The sequence below is a fragment of the Acanthisitta chloris genome, unplaced genomic scaffold (genome assembly GCF_000695815.1).
Source record: "Acanthisitta chloris isolate BGI_N310 unplaced genomic scaffold, ASM69581v1 scaffold3427, whole genome shotgun sequence".
NCBI lineage: Eukaryota > Metazoa > Chordata > Aves > Passeriformes > Acanthisittidae > Acanthisitta > Acanthisitta chloris.
In genome coordinates, this window is record NW_008684131.1 from 180,288 (window position 1) to 207,744 (window position 27,457).

The 27,457-nt window shown below is 38.2% G+C and overlaps 1 protein-coding gene across 6 annotated transcripts in view; it reads left to right on the top strand.

Moving 5' to 3' along the window:
* LOC103806491 (plasma membrane calcium-transporting ATPase 2) overlaps positions 1–27,457 on the top strand; it is a 173,073-nt gene that overhangs the window by 114,566 nt on the left and 31,050 nt on the right. For all 6 annotated transcript variants that reach the window (XM_009079186.1, XM_009079187.1, XM_009079190.1 and 3 more), the window contains 6 exons: positions 6,895–7,136; positions 7,694–7,928; positions 14,752–14,925; positions 16,156–16,243; positions 23,205–23,311; positions 24,018–24,209. In XM_009079186.1, the coding sequence (XP_009077434.1) occupies positions 6,895–7,136; positions 7,694–7,928; positions 14,752–14,925; positions 16,156–16,243; positions 23,205–23,311; positions 24,018–24,209 (1,038 nt within the window). The remainder of the gene's footprint in view (positions 1–6,894; positions 7,137–7,693; positions 7,929–14,751; positions 14,926–16,155; positions 16,244–23,204; positions 23,312–24,017; positions 24,210–27,457) is intronic.

Sequence of the window (27,457 nt, forward strand, 5' to 3'; positions counted from 1 at the left end):
AACTGTGGTGCAACCAGGAAGGCAGTGAGTATTAAGACTAATTTTTGCTTTGGTTTGGTCTTTTTAGAAATTCAGTTTTCCTGTCTAAGATATATTTAATAAAAAGTGGGCAATCCAGAGTATTGCTAAGTTTTGTGCACATGAAGACTGTATGACAGATCAGCCACTTGTCAATACTGTTGAAATTAAGTTTTGTGATGTGCATATGTAAAGGTGATGCATTTTCTGTTATTTAATGTGAGGATTAAATTCTTGTACAATATCATCATTATCACAGTTCACATTTTTCAGATAGTGGCACTGGGGTTGGGTTTTTTTTTGGGGGTTGTTTGGGGTTTTTTCCTTTGGTATCCTCAACCCCCAATTCATTAGTCTAAAGGGATGACTTAATATCTATAGTGCACTGCAAGATTTCCAGTTCTAATTAGTAAAAAGCATAGAGAAGGTAATGCAAATTAAAATGTGAGTTGGTATATGTAGCTAGCATGGAAAACTATTATGAAATATGTGGGGTTTCACCCCTTTGTAGCAGAAATTCCAGCTCAATGGGTTAGTGAAAACAGGCATGAGATGAACTTGAGGCTACTGGTGGAGGTGTTTTTAAAAAAGTGAGTGATTTTGACTGAGGGTTAAGTAGATAATAAAAGGTGAGGAGTTTTGATAATAACATGTTCAGAAACATTGAATAAGGTTTTCCTAGGCAGTCTTGGTGAGAGAAAGACTTGAGATGTGAGGGAGAAAACTTGATGGATCACTAAAGTGTGTAGTAGTGGTTCAAAGGACATTTCCCAAATGTGCTGTTGCTACTTAGATCACTGCTCTAACTAAAGAAACTCTCTATTTCCTTAAATCTAAAAGACGAGGTTTCATCCCTAATGTTTTATACATTAGTGCTTTTAGTGTTGGCAAACCCCCTGTAAATCCCCAGTATGGGCTCTAATTTGAAATATACTTTTTAAACTGCAGATGTTGCATTGAAATGGAATTTTCCCTACCTGATCAGCTCACCACCATGCAGTTTGGCTCCTGTCTATGTGTTCTCTGTCTGCAGCTCTCACAAAGACCATCTAATAGCACCATGCAGTAAACCCTCAGCTTAATAAATCCAAACTGAGGTAGCAGCTGTTGATTGTCATTATGGAGGGACCAATTACAGTTCTGCCATTAAGTGCAATTTTCTCTTTTGCACTTAATAAAAAACGTTCAGCTCGTTTGTTGTTCATGACAATATAGCAAGTGTTTGCCAAATATATGGAATAAATTGTTAGAAATTGATAAAATCCATTAGTCTGTTCATAATTTTAACCAATTTGGGTTAGAAATTAGTCCATTTGTCGCTCTGGACTGTGTTCTGGCAATATTGGTAATAAGGGAGAAACATGCTCTTGCTTCTTTCTTTCTAGCTAGCTTGAATTGAAACCTTGCGCTTAGGCTATATTTAAAGTAAATTGGTTGTTAATTAAAATGAGTTAATAACAATTGCTGTGTCTAATTATTTTGATTCTATAGGTTACTTGTCACAGTTCTTGTTGCACTTAAACAAAGATGGAATGGCACTAGAATAAATCTAACAATTGCCAGTTCCCTGTGGCTGTACAAAAGGACAAGAGTGCACATTTTTAATGTCCAAATTTGGAAATGGAATACGCAATTTTCCAAATTTAGAGCCAAATTGTCATTAAATGACATGTTTAAAGGGAACATATGAATGGTTTTGATCAATAACAATAGGAAGGTCCCTAAATACAGATGAGTAACAATTTATAGTATAATAAATATGCCAAGACTCCTCTGGGGAAAATGTGGAGAAAAATCTGTGTCAGTAAGATTCAGTTTAATCCCATCTGGAAACACTAAGACTGAAGTATCCTAGTCATAACTAAGAATTAATCAGTAGTGTCATAACAAGGCAGAGTTCATTCTTTGCGCTGTGATGTGTTGGATTAATGTCCCTCTGGTTAAATTCAGCTGTGACTTGTTGTCACATGTCAATGTTTGGTTTCTTAGAATAAGTATTGTTGAGTTACATATGCAGGGAAAAGTATTATTATTTTTTAAAAGTTACCAGGTTGGTTTTTTTCGCAATCTGAAATCAGAAAACCTTGCTCTGGTCCAAAATAAATTAATTATTTAGATACATGTAGTTGAATTTAGCTTTGTTAGCTGTTTGTTCTATAGCTATCCCTCTTTTTCTCTGGTTGTGGAGCTGAAGGAAATAGCATATTTTGTTTCAATTACTGGTGAGGGTGGTCAAACACTGGCACAGTTAGCCTATAGAGGTTATGGAGTCTCCCTCCCTGGAGGTATTCAGAACCCAATGGGATACAGTCCTGAGCGACTCTAATTTATTTGAAAATGTGTACTAAACTGACATATCCATCTTTAGCTAGTGAGAAGAAGAAACCATTTTCATGTTTGCAGTAGTATTTTTTTGCCTTGTCCTTTTATTTTCAAGTGAATCCAAGGGAAATGTGTTCTTCAAACTAAAAGGGCATTTTAATTATTTGGTATTAATGTTAAAGGCAAAGTATTAACTCTCTTTGATTGTAAAAACAGGTAAGAATCAATATGAGAGGGAATTGGGGCTGTCACACCAGCCTTTCAGTCTGCTCTTCATGCATGATTTCCTCGTCTTTCAGAATCACTCTTGGGGGAATTCATGGATAGTATCATTTTTTTCCTTGTTCCTGTGAAGTGAGCTGAACAAGCATGAGTCCATATTCACTGAGCCACATCACTGCTGCTCACTCAGCTTGGCCATGTTGATGGGAAATGTCACTCTGACACATTGCGTAATTACAGCTGGCCCCATTGTTGTCTTGCTGGTGTTAGAGGCAAGATGTTGAAATACACTGGTTTTGTATAAAGTTCTAGCTGGTTGAACTTGTCTCCATCTCAGCAGTGAGAGTTACATGGTACCACAGCGTTACCTTAGATTGCTGCATCATTTTCAGGTCTGTCTTCAGATAACAGGAAAAATATTCAATATTATCCTCATAAAAATGAAATCATTATCCTGCAGCAGAGCTAATCTGGTTCAGGAAGCCTTCTCCAACTGTCATGGTGCACCCAGTGATGCCTGTTGTACCTAGATCATTCCCTTGTCCTGACTGCTGCACAAACACACTGCTTCTTACTCCATATACAGTAAGGAGTCAAAGATTCCTGTTACCAGTTTCCCAGGAAGTTCAAACAGATCTGATAGTTAAATGGTGGTTAATAACCATGAGAGATATCCACCATGTGGTGATTGAGGGGCTGTTCAGGAGCTGGTTTGCTCTTTTGTTTGAGGAAATAAAAAATGGAGTGAAAGCCTTTTGCAATTGAATTGTAAAAAAATTTTGTTTTCCTCTGTCCATTTGCCTATTGTGATTCTGAGCTGAAATAGAAGACTCGATAGTGATATAATTCTAGCAAAGCTTGGGTTTTATGTTAAGAAATTGGTATATTTACAATCATCATTATTCTAAAGGAGTAGTTTATTCTGTAGAACACAGGAGAATGACAGAAACCAAATTAAGACTTCAGACAACATGTGAAACCCTAACAGTTTAATTTGGAAAGACTACTTGGATCTTCTTGCAAAGTCCTCTCTTTTCACATCAGAGGGGACAATGAGAAAAATGCTGTTTAGTGTGTGTTATGGTAAGAGTGAAAGCACAATAATTTCCTGATTTAATTTTTAAAGTTGGAGTTTAAGCTATGCCCCACAGTTTTGTCTTCCTTCTTAAAACCCTTTGATTAGTCAATTATTTTCCAGTGAAATAATTCTGAAAATTCCCCTGGTAATCCAAATTGAGTATCAGGTCAATACTAGCTTTGGATTGGTATTTTTAAGCCTTAGTAATGCAGCTGTACTTTGACCTAGAAACCTATTTTGATTTGGGAGTTTTAACAACTCTTTTTTAAACATCTGTCTGCAGTTTCTTTTCCATGCAAGTGTTTGCTTAAAATTGAAAACGTTATTGTTGAATAATATAAGGTCTTAGAAGGAACATTTGAAAACATTTTACAAGGATGAGTGCAAAGCTGTGATTCGAGGATCAGTCCCTCCCTAGTAGGAGATTGTACAGTTTGTAGGTGACCTGTGCCTAGCAGGAGATCCTTCCCTGAGCTCTTGCTGAGCTCCTATTGGCAAATGGCAGTTCATAGGCTTTCCGTCTTCTGTTGTCAAAGCTTCCATTCTCTGAGCAGTCTGTGAGGTTGTTCCTAGTCAATTATTCAGGAGTAACCCTTTTGGGCTGCTGTGGTAATTGTTTTCCAGGTGCCATGCACTGCAGAATTCAGTGAGAAATAAATTTAGCTGCAGCCCAGCAGGAAGTTTCAAAGCCAGCAGCTTCTGCTAGGGATTGTCAAGAGCAATCTGCAAGGAGACTAGTTTTGGCATATAGATTTTGAGCTGAAACAGTGCAGGAAAGGAAGTGCTACTTGCCAGGTCTCACCACCATATGCTTTATTATAATGTAATGCACAAAGAGTATGGAGACAGCAGCTGCTCTGGAGGGAGGTGGCCACTTGTTAGGTTTTGAAACCTTTCCGAAATGTCTGTTCCTTTTCTTTTCACTGGTATTTTTTCCCTTTGCTTACGTATTTGCATTCAAAAGATGTTCCCTAAAAGAAATCTATTTTTAGACCACAGTAGAGAAGAGGAGAGTGTGATCTACTTTTTGTGGAGATAAAAATGATTTTGGAAGGACTCTGATATTTAGTTTTTTATTTTATGAAATATTTTTATTGCTTCATGTCCATTCACATCAGGGCATGATGAAATCATAGGGACAAATTAACTTGTCTAGGATTGTATGTCTTTGATGGAAAGAAATGCATGCCTTTCATTGGTTTCTAGTGGCCTGATCACATTCACATTTAAGTCAATGTCAAGATTCACTGACTTCAGCAGCACAGAGAGAAGCAAAGCATAACTGAGGGTGTTGATGTAAAAGAGTTGGCTATGATGTGCACAGAGGAATCTGTCTTTCCAGCATCACTACCCAGGCAGTGAAGTTGATGACTGCTTTGAGAAACCTCAAGTTCTTGGCATGTGTCAGAAACTCTGTGCCTGCAGTGTCATGAAAATGAACCTTATTTATGTAAACAAAACTGTATTTTAAAGGGTATTTTTTGACTCCTGTGATTATCATATCTTCTGAGTGAAACTCCTTCCTGATACACCTACAAGCACTTGCATTTCGAATTAGAGATTCTTAAGTGGATTTGGGAATCCAGAGGGAAGTTACATCACAATATAATGAGATTACAACAGAAAAAGTTGTTCCAAGAGATAATAAAACTAATACATCATATTGGCATTTTTGCTGAATGTTGGTATTTTACATTGACTCTGGAGTAATGCTCAAATGTCATGGCAGCACAAGGGTGACCCACATAACTCAGTAAAAATGATGGTTCATATAGAAAGAAGAAAGATGATACAATTCTGTTTGGAAAGATACATCTCTGTGAGACAGAGATTTTTAGGTTATTCTGTATTGCTCACCGTAGATGGATCTTGCTGGAAGGAAACGACATTAATCTGTCATCAGATATATATCTACCTGGTGATAGAAGGATGATTTTTTATGGGAAAAATGTGTTTATCTGCTTAGTTCTGTTCTAGACCAGCCTATTATTATCTATCTGGCCTTCATTTTTTAAGCCAGCTGCAATTGGTAGTTATTTGGAATACTTATTTGCTTATGCTTACTCAAAAGGTCCTATTTTCCCTTTTTGTGGCCATACATGTTGCAAGAATTCAAATCTCAGTAGAATTACTGATTTGCAACTCATCCCAATGAGGGGCAATGTAGGGAATTCCATCTGCTTAGGAATCCCATTTCTGAAGTCTATAGTGAAATTAGACTTGAATTCTGAATGTATTCTTGCAATCCTAATGCTGCAAGATATGAGGTAAATGTTTAACTCACATTGAAAATGATGACTTAGAGCCTTGTCTTTAGTCAAATCAAAATCTGTTTGCAGTGTAAATTAGAGCTATGAGAGGATTTCTTAGTTTGGTTCCCATAAAGGAGAGGTTAACCCTAGCTTAAGGAACACTTGCCTAATTCTACTGAGCACAAGAATATGTGTGTTATCAACAGTCTAGAGTGTGCACATTGGTTGCTTTAAGTCATTCTGGGATCTTGTCAGCGTAGGAGTATGTTGTTTGGGATGTATTACACTGCCAAGAAAGTTTGTGAACTAAATGTTTGTTTCATATTTTGAAAGGTAAGATAAAGCCTTCCTAGTGCTGGAAAAACCGAGAATTGATAGAAGTTGAACAGTATTTAGCCTACTCCATTTTTTTCTAACATGTAAAGCATTTATTGTCTGAAGCAGCAGCCAAAAATGTGGTAATTCCCAAAGCAGGCCATTTTACATGTAGTGCTATTATTTTACAGATTTCTTTTTATTGAGATTTGCTGTTATGACTGGATGCAGATTCAGTTTTACATAAAAAATACCTGGTAGAAGAAAAAGAACAGAGCTTTCTCTAACTCAGTTATAACAGTGAGAGTCAGCAAACTAATGTGATGCTAAGCAAGTGAGAAATGGAAATCCTGTCTGTGACTAGTCAAAATTGCTTATTTGTGAGCCTGAAGAACGTTGCTTCATTTTTAATGATGTATTGCCTGACCATCAGAAGCTATTGAGCTGCCAATGCTTAATTCAAAAGAGAAGAAAGGCAAGAGACCAAATGTAGCTGCTTGTCCAGGGAAATGTCCCTTGTTGTGAGGATTGCTGCTTCAAACCTGCCAGAGCTCTGTGCATTTTTGTCCTGCTCTTAAAAATTGAAAGACTCATGACTGAACAGTTTCAAACCTTAAACTGTCACTTCATTAATTGTATACTGCTAATTGTCAGAGAATTTCATATCTCGTTTTTTCTTCTCTTCAGCCACCAGAAAAGGAGGGTGGGCTGCCTCGCCAGGTAGGCAATAAGACGGAGTGTGGTCTCTTGGGATTTGTCCTGGATTTGAAGCAGGACTATGAGCCTGTTCGGAGCCTCATCCCCGAGGAGAAACTCTATAAAGTTTACACATTCAACTCTGTGAGGAAGTCGATGAGTACAGTCATTAAAATGCCAGATGGTAGTTTCCGAATGTACAGCAAAGGAGCTTCTGAAATTGTGCTGAAGAAGTAAGTTCAGTGGATTAGTTGCTTTGTTTGTCCAAAATGCAAACCCTTCTGACACCGATAAGATATACATGGGAATTTCGGTGTTTGGAATTTGCTGCTTACACCAGAAGTATGACACACTTTAGTAGCATAAGCTGTTATTGTTATTTTCTAATTTTTTTTTAAGTGCTCGTTCTTGCAAAAGTGTTTGGCTTATTTTTCTTATCCTTGGCTGACGAACAGTTCATTCTGCATTTGGTAGTTTACCATTGGATTCTTTACCTTCAACCCATTTTGAAAATAAAGATTTTTCAAAATCATTGTAAGTTATCAGTTCATCAATTACATGGGTATTGAGGAAATAATGGATGAAGGGCTCTGGGTGTCTCTGTAATAAGGTACAAAAAAATTCTCTCTGATATTTCAGTTATGAATCTTCTAGAAATTTATACTAGAAACTTAAAACTTGCCATCAGAAGAGGAAAGAGTTGACTGAAATGAGCTGATCCAGGCAAATACTTTTCACTAGTCATGTAAATACACAACCACATTTTTTTTCACTTTCTTAAATCAAACAGATGTTCCAGGATCCTGAATGCAGCTGGTGAGCCTCGTATATTCCGACCACGCGACAGAGACGAAATGGTGAAGAAAGTGATTGAACCCATGGCCTGTGATGGACTGAGAACTATCTGTGTTGCTTTCCGAGACTTTGCCAGCAGCCCAGAGCCTGACTGGGACAATGAAAACGACATCTTATCTGACCTGACTTGCATTTGTGTTGTTGGCATTGAAGATCCAGTAAGGCCAGAGGTATAGCAAATTCTTAGGTTTATAAAGCATTTCTCAGAGAACTGAACATAAATTGAATTGCAGGTTTTTGTCAGGTTTTCTCTTGTGGTTTTTTTTTCTAATTAGCTCTGTCAAAGCAGATGGAAATGAGCTTTAGAAATAGACTTTGCCCGATAAACAGCCAAATAATTAACCTGATAAAAATCAACTATCAAACAACTGGTATTTAAATAAAGAAATCCAGGCCTTTTTGCAGTACAGGATTGAGATGATTTAACATTTTCTCAAGAAGTAGCATACAGGAGGGACTGATCAGCAGAAGTTTTACTATGCTCCCACATGTTAAAGAATTTTCCTTTAAGTGGTGCAGTGATTTGCAACTCTGAAAGTAGAGACGTGTGGTGATTGAAATCCCCATGATTGTAACAGCACTGTGCTTGCTTTCCACAGAAATTGGAGGTTTGTGGTTTAATGCAACTGTTGCCACTTTACTAATTGTCTTAAGATTGCACCTGGTGACTACACAGGGAAAACCTGTTTTTAATGTTATATTCAGACAAAGGAAGGCTGCTGTGGAAAGGCTGCAGATTTTACAGATACTATACTTAAATGGCTTGTATAAACCTGACTAAAATGTTAACTGAGTAAATCAGTATTAACTGTGCCCACTGGAAGCATGTACCTGCTACTACACTTGTTAATTATATTGGGAAAGTAATACAAAGGGTAGATTAAGAGGTAGAAACTGTGCTTCTGACCTACATATATATGATGCTTGATAATTCATGGCAGTGGAGAATTAGTTCTATTTTAGAGTTTAGAAACAGGGACAGAAGGTAAATCCCAAAGCTGAAGTGTTGAGTGCCCAGCACAGGTATTTTCGCTCTCCTTGCTCAGTGCTGTTCTCGCCGACTCAGCCCTGAGCGTGTAGCCACGGCTGCTGTGTAGGCAGAGCTGCAGCCACGAGGTGTGATATGACAGCACCTGCCCCAGCATCTCCTGCACATGGTGGGAGCCAATAATTCTGGTTTGCTCCAAGAAATCTGCTCTGATTCTGCTGTTACTTCAGGAGATGATTAATGGCTGTGGTTTGCACTGGAGTCAGGTCATTGAAAGATAATTCCAATTTCTCTTGTACAAAAAGAGTGAGTTCTAATGCTACAAAAGGTAGTTTGGTGCCCATCTTTGTCTTTTTTTTTTTATTCTTCTGTGCCATTTTACATTTTTGCAGAATCTTTTTGTAATCATGTATAAATCTTTGTATTTGATTCGCTGAGAACTGGAGGCAATGCTAGACATGTTAGAAATTAATTTTTTTACTAAAACAGGAAAGCATAGACTTTTCTGTTTTATTTCCTTGAGTCCTTTAAAAAGTAGGTTTTACAAACCTGTGGCTGCTGTAACTTTGTAAAGGAACATGATACAGCTACAAGTACCAACGGCGTAAATGTGCCTTGGCTGATAATGGACTTTATTTGGGTTTTATCCAATGTCAAGGCTGTAACATGAAGTAAATCTTGCTTAGGTGAAAACTGTATGATAAACTCCTTATCTCCACAAACACCAGATAAACAGCATTCACTTGATCTGTCATCAGATGGTCTCACTGCTAATCCATCTGTCCCTACGCCTGACATTGCAAGTTGTCAAAAATGTTTAAAAACATCCTTAAGAAGTTCTGTCTGCAATGTTCCTCTAATGCTTCAGCTCACAGATCTATACCTCAGAAAGATTTCAATTCCCAGTGACCACTGGAGCTGTGAACCAGTCCTCCCTCCCTCCCAAACTGATCCATGGTGCATGTTATCAGAAAATAGCTTTCGGTCAGGTTCCGTGTGGTATGACAAACCGAGGGATTGCACAGCGGTGGGATTTGCAGATATTATTGAAAATAGCTGCAAACTATCCTTTCATGTGATTATTATGAGTGTGTTTTGTAAGAGAACTGCTCTCATCTCATAGGGCAGCATTTCTTTGGAGCTTGAGGTAAAAGTGAATAATTTTGCTCAAAAAAGAGGTCAAATGAGACGTCTACGTAAAGAATTGAAGAAGATGAAGGCAGGAAAACATCTTATTTCTAGATAAATATTTGAGTAATGTATTGAATTTCTCATAGTTTAATACCAGAATATGCAGTGACACTTCTTACTTCATTGCAAGACACACAATAAAATATTTGTAATTTGAGAGTTTTACCAAATGCTGGACCTCTGGGTTTTTGGACTTTGGTTTTTTGGTTCGGGTTTTTTTTCCTCACCTTGTCCCTTTTGACTGTTTTAAGGTGGTAATAACATCATGAGAACATTTTAAAAAATGTTTAAATTATTACTCCTATTACTACTCCACACATTAGTAAAAAGCAGTAGCATTACTTTAGGAGAAAGAAGTGAACCAAAACCCCCAAGCCAGAACAAACCCTTAAATTTCAGAAATGCTGTCTAGGTATGGAATACCTGACTTGCTTGGAATATCGTAAGATGCATCTATTAAAATTATCAGATTCCCTTTATTTCTGCACATAGTAGGATGTTGAGCAGTTATAAGGGATGTTAATATTTTTCCAGAATTAAGCATATTAGGTAAATAGAATCAACACTGGAGTTTATGAATTTTCAAAATGCTTTCTGTCGGGAAAAAGAACATTAAAAATCCAAACTATTACTACAACTGCTGTTTGATTAATATTCTCAGTACTCATGGATATCAGAATTTATTCTGACTGAAGTGATAGATTAGATAATTCCAATGAAACAATCCAATGTCATCATCCTGGCAGCCTTGAGCTTCCCTTAAATTAGATTCCTGTGTTTCCTGGGGAAGGCTCAGCTTTTCCCTTTTCCCTAAGATGATTGTTGGAGTTAACACATGGATAATGGCAGGCTCCTTGTGTGTTCACGCAGGAATTCCTGAGTTGCCAGTGGTGTCATGCTGGCATGGTTTCAGGGATAGCAGTGCTGCATCTGTTCTCCTGATATTGCTGGGAGCTTTCTTGCACTTCTAGACATGCAAAGATGCTCTCTGGATGAATTATTCAACAGTGATATCCAGCAACTGTCCAGCTTGATCTGGAGTGCCAACCATGGACACCTATGGCTTTTGCATGATTCCTAGGTTAATGCAGCCACAAGGTTCCTCATTAGCAGCAGTTGGATTTCTCAAGCACTGAACTATTTGCCTGAGATTTATCTTTCTTTTTTTTGGTGTGCATGTGTATGTTTTTTATTTTTCTTTGATAAATATACAAATAGAGTGATGTCTTGTTCCTGCAGAGATTCTCTGTTGATTCTGACAGTCTTTCTGGCTTGGTTTTAATGAGTCTGAACTGGCTTACACTGATGTGCCAATGTTACGCCTACAGTCTGTTATTTCTGGGAGATGAAGAGAAATCACTTCCAAATACCTCCTGGTTTTTTTGTCACCTGATTCAAGAAGATTTTCCTGCATGGGATACTTTATGCGTCCATGCATGCAGTAGAAGTTTTTCTTTGCAGAGAGAAAATCAACTAGAAAAGTGTAAAATGTGTACTTAAGCTCTGCAAAAGTGATGGAAAATATCTGCTTCCACTGCCCACTCAGTCTGCCAACACTACACTCTTTCTACAGTGATAAAAAATATGAACAATATTTTAACTGTAATTACTGTACACAGTATTAAATCAGATACCACCCACCAGCTGTCCAGAAAATAGCAGAAGAGGAAAATAGAATGATTTCTCTAGTTATATGTGAGTTTGAGATGTAGTTGAAAGTGGCTTGTCCTCCTGTGACCTTGTTTAATGGGACTGGCACTCTATGGGAATGGACCTTTTCTTATATGAACAATATTTTAACTGTAATTACTGTACACAGTATTAAATCAGATACCACCCACCAGCTGTCCAGAAAATAGCAGAAGAGGAAAATAGAATGATTTCTCTAGTTATATGTGAGTTTGAGATGTAGTTGAAAGTGGCTTGTCCTCCTGTGACCTTGTTTAATGGGACTGGCACTCTATGGGAATGGACCTTTTCTTTCTTTTTTGCACTGTAATTTATTTTTCTCCTTCATGGTTCATATACTGTGCTGGTTTTACAGATAGCATCTAAATCTGTCATGTCCTATGCATGAGGGTCACCACAGTTAAAGTGGATACTAAGGACATTTCAGATTGACAAATGGGATATAGTCAAGATTATTAATGTGGAAACTGGGTAGATCAGGAGTAATTTGCTTAAGTAATAGATTTAATCTGCTTTTAAATTCCTCTGTAGAAATCTATTTCATAATATTAAGAGGCTTCAGGTCCAAATAATGTTCCCAGGGTACAACTTGTGGGAAGAATATTCTCAGTTAGATATGAGGAAATGGGAAGATAAATCTCTGTCCCTGAATTCTTCACTTGTTACTGTAATTTGTATTGACAGAGCCATTCTGCAAACAGCACGTTCTGTGGACACATGGTGAGGGTGGAGTGATTTTCTTGGTAATCTGAGGGAAAGTACAGGTGTGGTCCTCAATTAGCTGTTAGTTTAGTGAGGCGTTTTGGAAAATAGAAGCTTCACAACTGCCTTTAATAAATATGTTGAAGCGTGGTGTGAAATGGTATTCCATGATTAGAATAAACATGGTTTCAGGGTGTACCATTTCAGTGTGACACACAGCCCCAGCCACAGAGCCTTTCAGGGCCCAGAGCCCCCTGGGACGCCCCAGTGTTTGCCACGCTGGCTCTGAGCAGTGCTTGTCATACAAGTGCAGTGTCCTGCCCCCAGCACTGTCGTGGGCTTGTGGCTATAGAGGAAATTAAAATATCTAGACATGCACAAAATTAGCGGTGTAGTGTCTTAGATGATGTCTGTGCTGGTTTGAGTTGAAGTAGAGTTAACTTTCTTCACAGAGACTAGTATGAGGCTGTGTTTGGGTTTTGTGCAGAACACAGAGTTGATAATGCAGAGATGTTTTTGTAACTGCTGAGCAGAGCTCACACAGAGCCAAGGCCTTTGCTGCTTTCCGTACTGCCACACTGACAAGGGAGTTGGGGATGCATGGGAGACTGGGAGGAGACACAGCTGGGACAGGTGACCCAAACTGACCAAAGGGATATTCCATACCATAGGACATCATGCTCAGTATATAAGGTGGGAGGAAGAAGGAGGAAGGGGAGACATCTGGAGTGATGGCGTTTGTCTTCCCAAGGAACCGTTACGTGTGATGGGCCCTGCCCTCCTGGAGATGGCTGAACACCTCCTGTCTGTGGGAAGCAGTGAATTAATTCCTTGTTTCGCTATGCTTGTGTGTGCAGCTTTTGCTTTCTCTATTAAACTGTCTTTATCTCAACCCATGAGTTTTTGTAGCTTTTATCCTTCTGATTCGCTCCCCCATCCCGTTGGTGGGGGAGTGAGTGAGAGGCTGCTGGTTCTTGGCTGCTGCCTGGGGTTAAACCACGACAATGTCTACATTTCTTAATATTTTCTGCACTACTGGATGAGATTAATCTACTCTAATCTACACTTTTCTTCTGTGTCAGAGGTTATGATCAGCAAGCTGCAGTGAGCTGGCAGCAGAATATGGAGAGGCCTTTCTACTGCAGCCAGTAATATCCATTTTTATACTCATTCTTAAATAGTTGTGAGGGGTTTTTAATGGTTTTTTTTCATACCTATGTTTTTCTATCTTCTGTAGTAAGGCAGTTTACTTTCCTGTAGCTCTGTGAAGAGCTTCTGTCTTCATGATGAGTCCTGGGATACCTTTAGATAATTCTAGGTAAAAACAGCATCTAGAGAAGTGGTGATACACTGTGATATGTGGTGATAGAAGTGATGTCTATTTAGGCTGTTCTTGATGTGTTAAACACATTGCTTATTCTTCCACATCAAATAATATTGCTAGATTCTTTTTCTTGATGAAATAATGCTTTCATAATAATGTAAAAATGTGATGAGACTGAATTAATTGGTTAGAGTGGTATTTGTTTACAAATTATCATTCCTTGTGATATAATTTAAGGGAATAGAATGTTTTTCCCCATCTGAAATTGAGCCATGCATATGTAGCCTTTCTATAGGCACTGACTTCATGTACCCAAGTAGCTGTATTAAAAGAGCTTTATTTAATTACTCAGAATGAATCTCCTAGCTCTTGCACATTTTAATTACAAAAATCTTTCTTCGTTTTTTTCTTTTTTTTATAAGCTGTATATGATTCCCAGTCAGTATACAGCTCCTACATTAACCTCCCAGGCCCCGTTACACACTGATTTCTCTCTCACTGATACTTTTACAGTGCAGCAGGAAAAGTTAGTCTCATGCAGAAGGGAGCATAAGTAAAGTCATGTTTCATTTTTATGGTTTTGAAACACATGAAATATTCATGAAATTTTAAACTCCTATATTTAGGAATTCCACCTGTTGATGTGCATGAATTAGTGTAATAGTGCTAAATTTCACTAGCTTTTAAAATAATCTTACTGAAAGGGAAGTTTGGCTCAGGAGTTAAATAATTTTCTGTAAAAAAACCACATGTATTCTCTGTTCGTATTTACTTGTATGGTAAGTATGTTAGGTTCAGCATGCTGTACCTTGATGCGAAGGTAAAAACAGTTGCAGAGCACTTGTTTTTATTCAAATCAGGAGAAGCTTTAGGAAATTGATATAAATGATGTTTTTTTGCTTCTTGATACAAGACTTGCCTTGCCTGTGGTGTAACCTCAGTTCCATAATAGTCAAATAACAGTAATAAGTTGTAACATGTCTAATTTCTCTTTTTGCTTCATGAATTTCTCAGCCTCAAAATATTCTGATTTGAAACACCTGAGTTGCATTTTATCTCTTCTCCAGGAATTTTCTTTCCTGTTCTGTTGCTTTTGTAGGTCCCAGAAGCCATAAGAAAGTGCCAGCGAGCTGGAATCACAGTCCGCATGGTCACTGGAGACAACATCAACACAGCACGTGCCATTGCCATAAAGTGTGGAATCATTCATCCAGGAGAAGACTTTCTCTGCCTCGAAGGAAAAAGTTCAACAGACCGAAATGAGAAGGGAGAGGTAATTCATATACTAAATCCATACCTGTTATGGGTATGTTATTAAAAACCAGTCAGTATACTGAAATGTTTCTCCTGCATTGATGTGTACCTTGTATCAGTAAGGACTACTTGCAGAGATTGCTACTTCTTTTTACCACTAGCCTTTTGCAATTCAAAGTAGCAGTGAAATTACTTTTCCTGATGCAGAGCCAGGGAGAGGTAATTCATATACTAAATCCATACCTGTTATGGGTATGTTATTAAAAACCAGTCAGTATACTGAAATGTTTCTCCTGCATTGATGTGTACCTTGTATCAGTAAGGACTACTTGCAGAGATTGCTACTTCTTTTTACCACTAGCCTTTTGCAATTCAAAGTAGCAGTGAAATTACTTTTCCTGATGCAGAGCCATATCAAGTTTAGTGCTCAACTAATTCTGCAGTTTTTAGAACCACAGCACTTGTCTACCAGAAATCAAACCTAAGCACATGGAAGCAGGGTTGCAGTAAAGAGAAGGAACTCAACAGCAGTTTTGCTCCTACAGATGCAGTCTGTACTGAGAACAGCTCCTCTCATTTCTTTGATTTATTCCACTTTATCTAATGTACTCACTGTAATCACTCATGTAAAAAATCTATTCTTTGGAAGATTTTTAACTCCTCACACACAAGCAATTTGAAGTCAGCTCTAAAAACATGACCTCTATGGTGTCTTTGAGTCCATTATTAGTGAGTGGACTCAGTTGTTTACTCCTTGTATTGATGGATGAAATTCTGGCAATGTTAGTATATGCAACAGATTTGTCCTTGATCCTGTTGGATACACAGAGAAAATTTTGCCATTATTGGTGCCAAATGAAGAACTTGGATTCAAATGCAGAGTAGAACACACTTGTAAACATTTTTGATCAGCTTTGAGAAACTCCTGTGTCCTGTATCTGGAGCCATGATTCTGAGTGGAATTATCCATAGAGATGGTAAGAAAGGCTGATTAGATAATGTGGCAAAATTTACCTTCATTAGACAACAGCTGAGCTCTTGTTGCAGCAAACTGCCTTTTTTGGCCTTGATTTGCAGTGTTGATGGCTGTTGTAAATTTCCTGTGCTTTGGGAGAAAAGTTGGGAGAAACGTTACAGGTTTGTGGAGTGAGGTGAATCATCTGACACACAGACACAAATATATTATGCATTTTGCTAATCACAGGCCAACAGTTTTACTATTTGAGTTTTTTTTGTGTTCCCCTTCCAGATTGAACAAGAGAGGATTGACAAAATCTGGCCAAAGCTCCGGGTGCTTGCTCGCTCGTCCCCTACGGACAAACACACTTTGGTGAAAGGTGGGTGCAGACTGTGTGTGTGTGTGTGAACTAATGCCAGAGTTACTGAAGTACATCATCTGCCTCATAAAGGTTTTACAAACATATAACCTTTATAAAGGTTATGAATATATCTGAGTTGTTACCTTTGTTTGCACAACTCTCCATAATGCATGGAATGTTTCTCACTCACCAGGTCTCTGGTGTTTGTGTTCTACCTCAGCCTTGAGATGAAAAGTAATAGGAAACTGTTTGGCAGGAATAAGAGAAATACCAATAAGATGTCTGGCAAGTAGATGTAGGCAACCTCATATTTGTCTTGTGGCTTTTAATTGGACTGGAATGTGGCTCAAGCTGGGAAGAAAAAGTGTGTGTTTGCTGGTCAGAATGAAAATATTGGTGAGAAACAGTGTTCATATAACAAGATGGACATAGACTTTGTAGTCTTTGCCTATATCTCTTTAGAATGAAAATAAGAACAATCTTGTTTAGAGTAAATCAAGTCACTCAAGTGCATCTGTTCTCCCACGATTATTTTTAAAGAGTATTGCAAGATAAAAAAAAACTTTTTCCTGTGACAATGGTAATTCCTGAGGTGGTGTAAGTGGGAGCTGCCCTCATGCATTACGTGGACAGAGATAGGGTTCTGAGCCAACTCTATGTTCCTATAGGCTCACCAAAGGTATGATTTACATTGGCTTCCTTTAAATTTCTGGCTGTCCTATAAAAACTCCCCCACATACAAACTTCATGCTCTCACTGCACTGTCTGCACATGGAATGCTCCTATAAAAGAGGGATTGGTTTGCAGTTTTCTTTATAAAGCCTTTTTCATAACTGTTACTCGCAATTTTTGATGACTTTATAGCTTATTCTGTTGATTTTGAAGCCCTCACTTGAAAGCTGATGAAATCAGACAGTTCATGATCAGAGAATAATGTCAGTTTTGGCCATGCTGAGATGTGGGGCTGGCACAGGTGGAATTCCCATTGGCAGATGGCCGTTTCCTGGCCTCCTGATGAAGAAAGAGCTGGATTATTTTGCTAAGGCTGTAGAAAGTCTGGAGAGCTCCTTCTTATCAATTCTTGGAGGACCTAAAGTTCAGGATAAGATCCAGCTGGTCAGTTCCATGTTTTCAGCCAGTTGACTACTTAAATAATCATTCACCTTTAGATAGGAAATCCTTGAGGTGTACAGTGTTTCATTGCTCTGACTCTATATAGGACTGATTGCAAAGGCTTTTGAGCATTATGTTATTTTTAAAAATGACTAGATTATTTTAGAGAAAAAGTTTCATTGTGAATTGGGTCCTTTGGGATTGAGACCAGTGTATGTAAAGAGCTCTGGAAGCATGGATCATTCTGGAGAACTCTCATAAGGCCTGGCAAGGTGGATGAGATGGGGCAGCTGAAGACACACTGTTTCATATCTATCTCTTCCTTTTTCTATATATGTTTCATAATGTACACAGTTTATTAGTATAGTAGTATAATTTATAAATAATGTACAGATTTGGAGAGATGTGCTCAAAAATATTTTACCTCTAGGTGTTCATGATTGAAAAGGTTTGGAGAGCAACATTAGCTCCATAGGTCAGTGTTAGAGCAACACAGTCAACTGAAGTCTCCTCCCTTCCCTAGTGCATATGAAATCCTGTCTTAGAGCTCTCAGAGAACATGACTTGTGCAGCCTAACAGTTTATTTGTTTCAGAAACACAACAATTTGTGTTTCATTAAGTGGATTAAATAAGTCCCTTGGGAGTACTCATCTGAGTCATTCAGAATTTTCCCTTAAGAGGAAAAATGAAACCTTTGCCAGGGAAATTAAAATCAATGGAGAGCTGAAGAAAAAGAAGCAATAAATTGTTGATGTTTTACAGCATATGCACTCTGACAAACCAAAAGATATTTACTACTACTGAATGTCATATGCAACTAATACAATTAATGTTTTAAAGATGTGACAAGGTCAAGTGATAGAGCAATTAAGTATCTAACGAAGTTCAAGAACAAGTCTGTGGAAGTCATGATGGAATTTTTTGGCTGGTAATACTCCAAGGGCCATTAAAAGTTACAAGAAACTATTTAAATGTTCACTAGTTTTGGGCCTCTTGTTAAAATGTTATGTTTTTCTCAGACACTTGAGGGATCAAGAGGATTTTCTCTCCTTTGATGTATTCTATCTGCTCTAGGCTAAAAACACACATCAGAAAATAAAGTTTTTTTGTATTTAATTTTTAATGACATACAGCTGCTGGAGGGAATATTTTTTCTCCTTAACATAGCACAATCCCACCCAGCAAAGGATCATTTTTATTTTTCATTTTTGTTTTTACTACTGCTAAGGGACTAGAGAAAGGCATAGTTCAGCATTTCAGACTGGGCAGACAGTTGCTTTCAAATATTTATGGTTTCAAAGTAGGGGTAGATTGGAAACAAACCTGTCAAAGTGGTTTATCATCATAAATTGTTTCAGTGAAACAAAAATCTTGGCCCAACTGAAATACAATTTCAGATGCACTGTAAGACACCTGTTGGTATTATTTCATATTTATACCCTATTTCATAATGGAACAAGTAAAAATGTATATTATTTATCTTATGTGTGTCTTTATAGTGCTATGGTGAAATAATTCAGTATCGTCTATTAGTTTCTAAATACTATGGGAAATAATTGTTTAGTACTAATGGGAAATATCATCTTATCAGAAGGTATAGAGAAGCTCAAAGAACTACTTTGTTTACCACTTAAAGAAGCTGTGCTTTCCAATGTTTAAACTTGGCTGTAATTATTTTTCTGTGACATTGAAACCACCTGTCCTATTCTCACTTAAGGCTGATTTGTTAACAAGTAGAAAGGGAACTTTAAAGAAGAGAAGATTTTTAAAAATTACCCTTAAAAGTATTTCAAATATTTCTGCATTGGATGGTAATATATTCATAACCTCACTCATGTGGACCTGCCATGAGGCTAAGTAGGAAAATATAAAAAATACAGAAAAGTGTATTAATTGAAATTCTAAAACAATATATCAGCCTGTTGTAAATTGCAAGTGGCTTTGATTTCCATTGGAGAGAAAATGTCCATGTTTACTTTTCTTCCAATTCATATGAAGAAATATTCAGAGATTTGACCTGTTCCACAGTGTCAAAAGTCAACTTCAACCATTTCCTGAAGCAAAGAACATAAGAAACAGTTTAAAAGGAAAAGAACATAAACTCAGTTTAAAGTCTGTAGTGATTTGAGTCTTGAGGTTTGTGCTCTGCAAATAATGTTGGGGCTCTCTAGGCTGTGCTCAGTGTGACAGTGCAAGGCACTGATGCCTCCAAGGTTCCTCTTTAGGGTTGCAGTGCTGTAACACAAAGCACATGGGTGGTGCATGCTTAGTACAGAAATCCTTGTGTGCCTGGTGTCCTGAGCTTTGTGGAGGACTGTTCACTCAATGATTACCAAGACTGTCTGTAATGTTGCTTATACAACTTCTACACTACCCTTTAAATAGCTCTGCATGCACAGACTTAAGCACGGAACTAAAATGAATCAGTTTTCTCTTTCAGACAGACTTTTAAAATTCTTGTTCAATTAACAGGGAGCTTCAAAACGTTTAGAAGTATTAAAAACTAATCTGAAGAGAACATGTTTATGAAAAAATCTTACTGCATCTGTCTGTGTTTAGCTTGTCAAAGAAATACAAATCTGTGTGAGCATATGGGAGGCTCAGCTTTGCTGCCTCAATGACACCTGAACTGGTGTGCATCTTTGCAATGCTCAGCTGCAGCTGAGTTTTTCCCCCCTGCCTGTTTTGAGTTAAGCAGTTGAGACAGAAAGAAATATCTAAACCAGGATATTTTTTTTTCTCCTCGAGCCAAAGGTTTCTTACTGATGACAATCTAAGGGTGACAATGCAAGTAAGGATTGTTTAAATAGAGTAGCATTTGTTCTGTGATGAAGGGAGAACCTGAGGCTATGTTTGATGGGTTTGATCTGAGCCATGGGTACAGATAGCTCCTTGTAAAAGAAATGGAAGAGACATTGTTGGTTAATATTCTTTAAATTATTATCCTGAGTGGATGTGATTTAATGCTTGCTTAATGTTAGATGGGAGGAAGGTGGGAGATACAGGATGTGTATGCAGCGCTGGTATTTTTATAGCAAGCTTATGCATATAGTGCCCCTCTTGACAGCTCTGTGTAGTTGTTTTAAATATGCTCTTTTCCCTCATCTGAAACAAGCTGCTTGCTCTGGAAAACTTATGCCTTATGCAAGCTACATGACTTCTTCCCAAATTCCTGCCACATCAGCGAAATCCCTGTGTGCAGCACACTGTAATGTTATGCTCTAGGTGTGTTCCTGTGGCAGTTGAATAAAATTCTTTTTGACAGAAGAAAGTCATGGCCAAACAGCTTAAGATGAGGAAAGAGACCAATGAAACAGCAAAGGCAGTTTTGGCAGGAAGCTTTGCTGAGAGTTTAAGAATTCCCCTGCTACACCTTGCAAACCTGTTTTTATTAAAATACTCTATGTAAACATTCAACTAGAGTAAAGCAGTTTATTTTGAAGAAATTTCCTGGTTGTTAGACATGACTAATTGGTACCAAAGCTTCTTTTTAGCCACTGGAATGAGTGGACTGGATGCTCAAGCAATGATCACTCTCTTTACTGTCAGTCTGTCAAGTCATGCCCCTAGTTACATTTCCAATGGTCACTGCAGCAGTTGATCTCCACAGCTCAGGACTGCAGAGGGAGAGCCCTTCCTGGGCATCCCTCTGCTCTTTGGTCTCCTGACACTGTTTGTAAGATACACAGAGCCATGTTACTCGGTATCGAAGAAAATCCTTGAGCCGAAACCTTACCACAGCTATTAACAGAATGGTATTTTAAAAAAGGTAAATGTGTTTGGAAGGAGGTGAGTGCTGGAAAGAAGACAAAGATTGAGCAGTGTGAGGAAGGGGGAGGAGGAACAGATTAAAAAGAGCAGGCAGAAGTCCGGGAGCAAAAGTATAGCTGTGATAAATCCTCTGAATCCCAAATAATTGCTACTGCTCCATTTTAGATATTTGTCTGACATACAAGTGAGAGTTTTGCAAAGAACTTCTCAATTCCTGTGGATAGCATGGAAGGGCATCCCTGCATTGCCAAGTTTCTGATGACACTGGCAGTGGCACTGCAGTGCAGCTCTGGGGCTCAGGTACTGATGGCAACTGTTATCTCTGTTTTCCCATGGCTGCTGTTTATGCAGTTCTGTGCTCTGGAGGTTGTTGGAATTATCCTAGCTGTATAGGTTGCTTTTAGGGGTAAAAAAATCTACTAAACCTTGTGAATGACTACTAAACCTTGTAAACTACTCAGCAGCATCCAGCAATTGGCTAATGCAGGGCAGTTGGTAGTATAGTCATTGATATTAGTGCACTATTTAGAGCCATTTATATCTATTAGGAGATCATTTGTTAGAGCCTCTTCAACTTGATTTGGGTTGTGCTCCCCTTTGGAACCCAGTTGGGAGAGGATGCTGTCTACCTGTTTGGAGCAGTTAATACCTTAATGTGTCAGAGATTTTAACAATTTTTTTTTTTTTCAGTAGCTTAAACTATTAATTTAACATCAAAGGATGTGTTAATGACAAAAAGGGAAGACCAAGATAAAACACTTTTGACCGTAATGACAGATGATGATCCTGTTTATTTAGTAATATCAAAGGCAAATCACCCCAACAAACTGAAAGCTCTAATTGTAAGATCTTATCAGAATAATGTGCCATTTATCTGAGCTCATACTGCCAATGGAAGGTGAATAGGGTCTTTTCTGATTTTCATAACTCTGAAATATACAGGGCACTAACTGCTTCCACAGGGCACTGCAATCTCCTGGTGCCTGATAAGTCTGAACCTTGCCAAGAGGCAGCTATTGCTCTGTAATCTGCAATTTCCTATTTCTGGTTAGTTATCTGATATGTGAGTGGGCTTTTTTTTTCAGAGTAGAGCAAAAGCTTTTCACACTGGGTAGGTTTTGATAATTGTTTTTAGAGGTTATGACTTTGTGCAAAATATTTTAGCAAAAGGAATTTTTTCATTTTCCCCCACCTTATTAATATGAAGAGGTGTTCTTGTATCCTACACAACAATCTTGTGTTCTGGACTCATATATGGACTCTGACACGGAAATAAAAACATGAGTGTTGAATGATCCACATCCTATTAAAAAAACTGAGCTGCTTCTTCATTCTTTTTCTTACTTTCCCTATCTGTGTAACTGGAAAATACTTCCTTGCAGGCTGGTTGTGTGAAACCTGCTTACCAAGTGAGAAGTGCTTTCTCAAATGATCCCAAAATGAAAGTAGAAATTATTTTATTATGTCTATTTATTAAAATCTTTGCCACCAGAATTTGAAGTATTCTTTTATATCTTCTTAGTCGTTGTTTGGAAATAGAACATGGCTCTTAAAATGCTCATCTGGCTGCAGCTAAATAGAACTCATCAATGACATTTGTTATCTTTAGGTTAAACTCACTGCCAGAAGGCTCCTAGTATGTTACAGTTTGGGTCCAGTTTAGGAGAGCCTTAAGCAATCTTAAGTCTTAAAAACTTAACTCTTTGGCAAATCCTTTCCATTGCTGTTTGATCAGAGCACTGGGCGGAGATGGGTTTACTGTGACACATTGCTTGAACTAGCAGAACTCCTCCAAAAGGACATAATGAGCTGATTTCATTCCCTTTGAAGCCTGTGCAAGTTTTGTTGACGTTTTGATGAAACACGATCAGAACTTTCAATGCAATTTCTAGTAGTGATGTCTAGTAGTTATTTATTGTATTTATCTGGTATATTTATTTATTTTCCTTCAAAATGAACTCTATTAATTGTGTAAGACTTGTGTGGCATCATGTAGTCTATATCATACAGGCCCTTTCTTTTTGAAGGAAGTTTAATCTTGCTGTTTGTTTTACATATCTGTCTGTATACACACCCATATCCCATTTTTTGCAGGTATTATTGACAGCACACAGGTGGAACAGAGGCAGGTTGTAGCTGTGACTGGAGATGGAACCAACGATGGACCAGCACTTAAAAAAGCTGATGTTGGCTTTGCAATGGTAAAATTTTGAGCTTATTTATTATATGTGTATCATTAGAAATTTGCTGTAAGAGGTTTTTCATTCGTTAAATGTTAAGTTGTTTCGTTGCTCCTTGTCAGTGAAGCAACATATTGGAGGGAGCGAGTTATGTCGCACCAGAATCCTTAAATTTACCATGTTAGATTCACTGGTATTGCTTGTTTTGAAACTTTGTCAATATTTTGCCTGAAGTAATTTTTGGCTGTCTGCAGAATCCTGTCCACATACAGAAAGACTAACTGTTTTCTCCATAGCAGTGGAGTACTATTTGCTTTGGTAAAATCCGTCACTTCCCAATGAAGTTGTCTTCCCAATGTACTCTGACTATATATTAAGATATATAATTCTAATTTTTGTTACCACTTCTGTTCCTGTATATTTATAAAATATCATCAATGGCAAAAATAACTCAGAAGATCAGTAGTCACTAGGCTGATAACTTAAAACACTCAGAACCATCATCACATGAATTCCACTGCTCTCTGTCAGTTCTCTGCCCCTATTCACTTCAAAACCAGGTCAAATTAGCTAACTTCCAGCAAATATAAAATGCAGTATATACTCAGCAGCCACTGGTACTACACTGGGAAACCAACGGTGGACCTTGAATGAGTATGAAGACTTGTATTCCACCTGTCTGTGTACTTTCCAGTCGGGTAACTTTACTCACGATTCATTTTTGCAGGGTATTGCTGGGACAGATGTTGCAAAGGAAGCCTCAGATATCATCCTGACAGATGACAATTTCAGCAGCATTGTGAAGGCTGTGATGTGGGGTCGCAACGTCTACGACAGCATCTCCAAGTTCCTGCAGTTCCAGCTCACCGTGAACATCGTGGCTGTGATCGTGGCTTTCACTGGAGCATGCATTACCCAGGTGAGTGCTCTCCAGGAGCTGCTTCAAGTGTGGGGTCAAATCCTGCCAGGTTTTCTCCTAAGTGATGGTGGCTGACATTTGATTCTCCCTTGGTACCCAGCAAGTATGCTTGCTGAAATTCTGCTGAGCATGAAGAGTACAGTTAGAATCAAGCTGCTAAATGTGAAGTAGCTGTTGACATAAGGAAGTGCACTAATCCGTCTTCTCCTGGAAGTAAACTGCTTTTAGAAGCTGTTAATTTTGTGCTGCCTCCATACAGCAATCTGGTTTTTATTGCATGTTATTGTCATCACTGAGCCTGTGATGATGGGAGAGAAAATGTCAGGGATTGGGAGAAAGAAGAGGTTGTATGAATTTACATTTTCCTCTCAGAATATTTCATTATTAAATATGTATTCCTTGGTGGGTTATGGAACGAGATAATTATTTTCATGAGAGCAGTACTGACACACAGAAGTAATCCCAGCAGGGGAGCTTTTTGATTGATAAAGTGATTTTGTTGCTTTTGGGCAGTTCTTTTTAATTCCAGGGGCAACCAATTAAATGACACATAGAGTTGGACTTTGACCTCTTTCTCTCCCTTGGCATTAATCCCTCACTGCAATCCTGGTGCACATGCCACATGTCTAGGTCATTTACAAAAAGCATACCTGAAAGCAAATCATATTTTTCCCTTCGAATTATTACTTTTTGATTAATAAAATTAAATTTTCTGTTCCATAGAAGAAAAAAGGTTGTATTAAGTAGAGTGTAAGGATTTTGTCTTTCATTAGAAAATAGCAAACCATGCAGTTTTTAGTGCTGCCACTCCCTAAATTGCTGTATATTTCAGATGCTGCAGGCAGGTGCTGTTACAAAATGCCTCCATGGATGAAGATGCACTCTGGGAAAGCTGATGCTTCCCTCCATTGTGCATCATACAGATGCCCATTCCTGTTTCAGCAGGTAGATTTCACCTCATGCACACCTGAGCAAAACGATGAATAAGTCATCAGCTCTGCTCCAGGGTAAACTTACATTGTAATCATGGAACTGATACCTGCAACCAGAAACTCAGGTACCTTTACAAAACCAGGAGGTCAAACTTCTCCTACGCCTTGACTGACATCCAGGAGGCCTTGGGGATGCCTTGTTGTCACAGTGGAGCCTGTGCGGTGGGACAAAATTATTGATGTTGCAGCCAAGTTGTGTGACTTTGCCTTTTCCCTTGGGAAACATTTTCAGGCATATTGAGAAAATGTTTAGCTGTGAGGTGATTGTTGCCGGCAACAGAAGAATCAGGACTCTGAGCTGAGAAGAATGCTTCCTTTTGAGACCCTGTTTTATAGACTTAATCACTGCCTACTAACATTTATTTAAGATGCATATTTTTCAGTTAATGTCCAGCATTTCTTCAGTTGCTTTGTGAAAGCATGAAGAGAAATACATTCTATTTGTTAACTAAGGAATTTCTATTTTATTCCTGAAAGGGTTATGTGTTACCAAATCGGTGCAAGGACTGTTTCAAATCAAGTCTAAGTGCATGTGAAGTGCATAATCAGTGCAAGTATATTCCCCTCTTTGATTCTGGAGCTTTTTTCAGCCTTTGAATCATTCCATTGGCCTCGAGAAGGATTTGGACCAGGACCAGTGCATTTATATTGCCCCAGTGGTCTGTAAGACCTTCCTTGAGCCTCTCAAATCTGTTGTCCCTGTTTACAGGTTTTAACATACACCTCCTGGAATGCCTGGATTGCTTTCCATATGTTGTTTTATACAATTCCTTAATTTGGCAGTCAAAGTACAAATGCAAAGGAGACATCTATAATAACCATTGAAACAGTAGCAAAAAGGCAGCAGTTATTTCCTTTGTTGTTTACACTCAGCAGCCTGACTGTGGATAATCTCGAGCAGCTCTCACTTCTGTCTCATTCAAGAAGGATCTTGCCTTACGAATGAACATTATTATGTTAGGCTTTGACTTCAGCCAGCGAAAGGACATTCTGTTTGGCTCATAAGCTTTACTAAAAATTGCACTTGAGAACATACTGTACCCTCTGGTTGCTATGAAAATAGCTCTAGCACAGAATGCATGGCCGTACCAAAAAGTGCTGCATACAACCATCTAGGTGCATACACAGATCTGGATCTGCTAAACTCTGCACAGGTTCTAAGTTACTGTTTGTACTGACACATATAAGTTCTTAACAAACAAATGAAGCTGAAATTTGTATTTTCCAAAAAGCAGCAGTTTCCTGTGACAGATTGTTAATTTTACATTTCTTTAGGTAGTCAGTTTGGCTTTCTTTGACACACAGAATATAACTGTAGGTCACCATTAATATTCAGGTTAATCAGCATTACACATTTTGATGATATTTCATCAAATCTATGGTGAGAAAAATTCTATGTAAGTAGTAACAATTCTTCCATGCTTCCTAATGCCACCTCTCAAACAATCTGTTCTGCAGTTCAGAACCAGTATCCTGGGATGCTTTCAGGATGAAGCTTCCTTGACACTTACCTACTCTTTTTGGTTCCTACTGTTTGTGCTTTGTACAGAGATAATCATATCTTTACTTGGATTATTTGTTTTTAGCACTTGCCTTGTGCTTTGCAGTTGAATAGACTTAATTATATTCAGCCTTGATTCTGCAATTGCACTGGTGTATGTGTGAATATGTGCATGTGGTCATGTCCCTGCAGGACTCCTAGTGGAACCACAGCAACCCTGTGTTAGTGATGGGGTCTGACTGTGCCAGTGCTGGGATGAGTGAAACTAGATCTCCAAGGGCCACTGAGAGAATGCATTGCCCATGTAAGAGATGATTTATTTGGTCTAGAGCACCTTAGGGGGACTATGGAGTGGCGTAAGAAAAACATTAGGTAGAGCCTGTGACCATTAGTGGTCATTTTAAGAATCTACTGCTTTTTTTTCTCAAATATATAGAGTCACTGTCCTTGTTAATTCCACTTCAGGGAACTGCTGTTTAGTTTAATTCAGTTAATTTAAGCAAGTATTATTTTATTAATTATTAATTATCTGCCCAAGGTACTGCTGTTAGAGAATATCTGCCATATCTGTTTTGTCCTGGTCTGCTGTTCCAGCAGATGTTTCATTATGTGTATAAAGTGTCTGTGACCCTACATACTGCTCCAGTGTTAGATAAAGGTTATAAAGGAGTAGCAGTAGTCTTTCAAAGAAATTATTATGCAGACTACATGGGACTCATGCAAGTGGTCATTTGCTATTCTCTGTCATGGGTCCC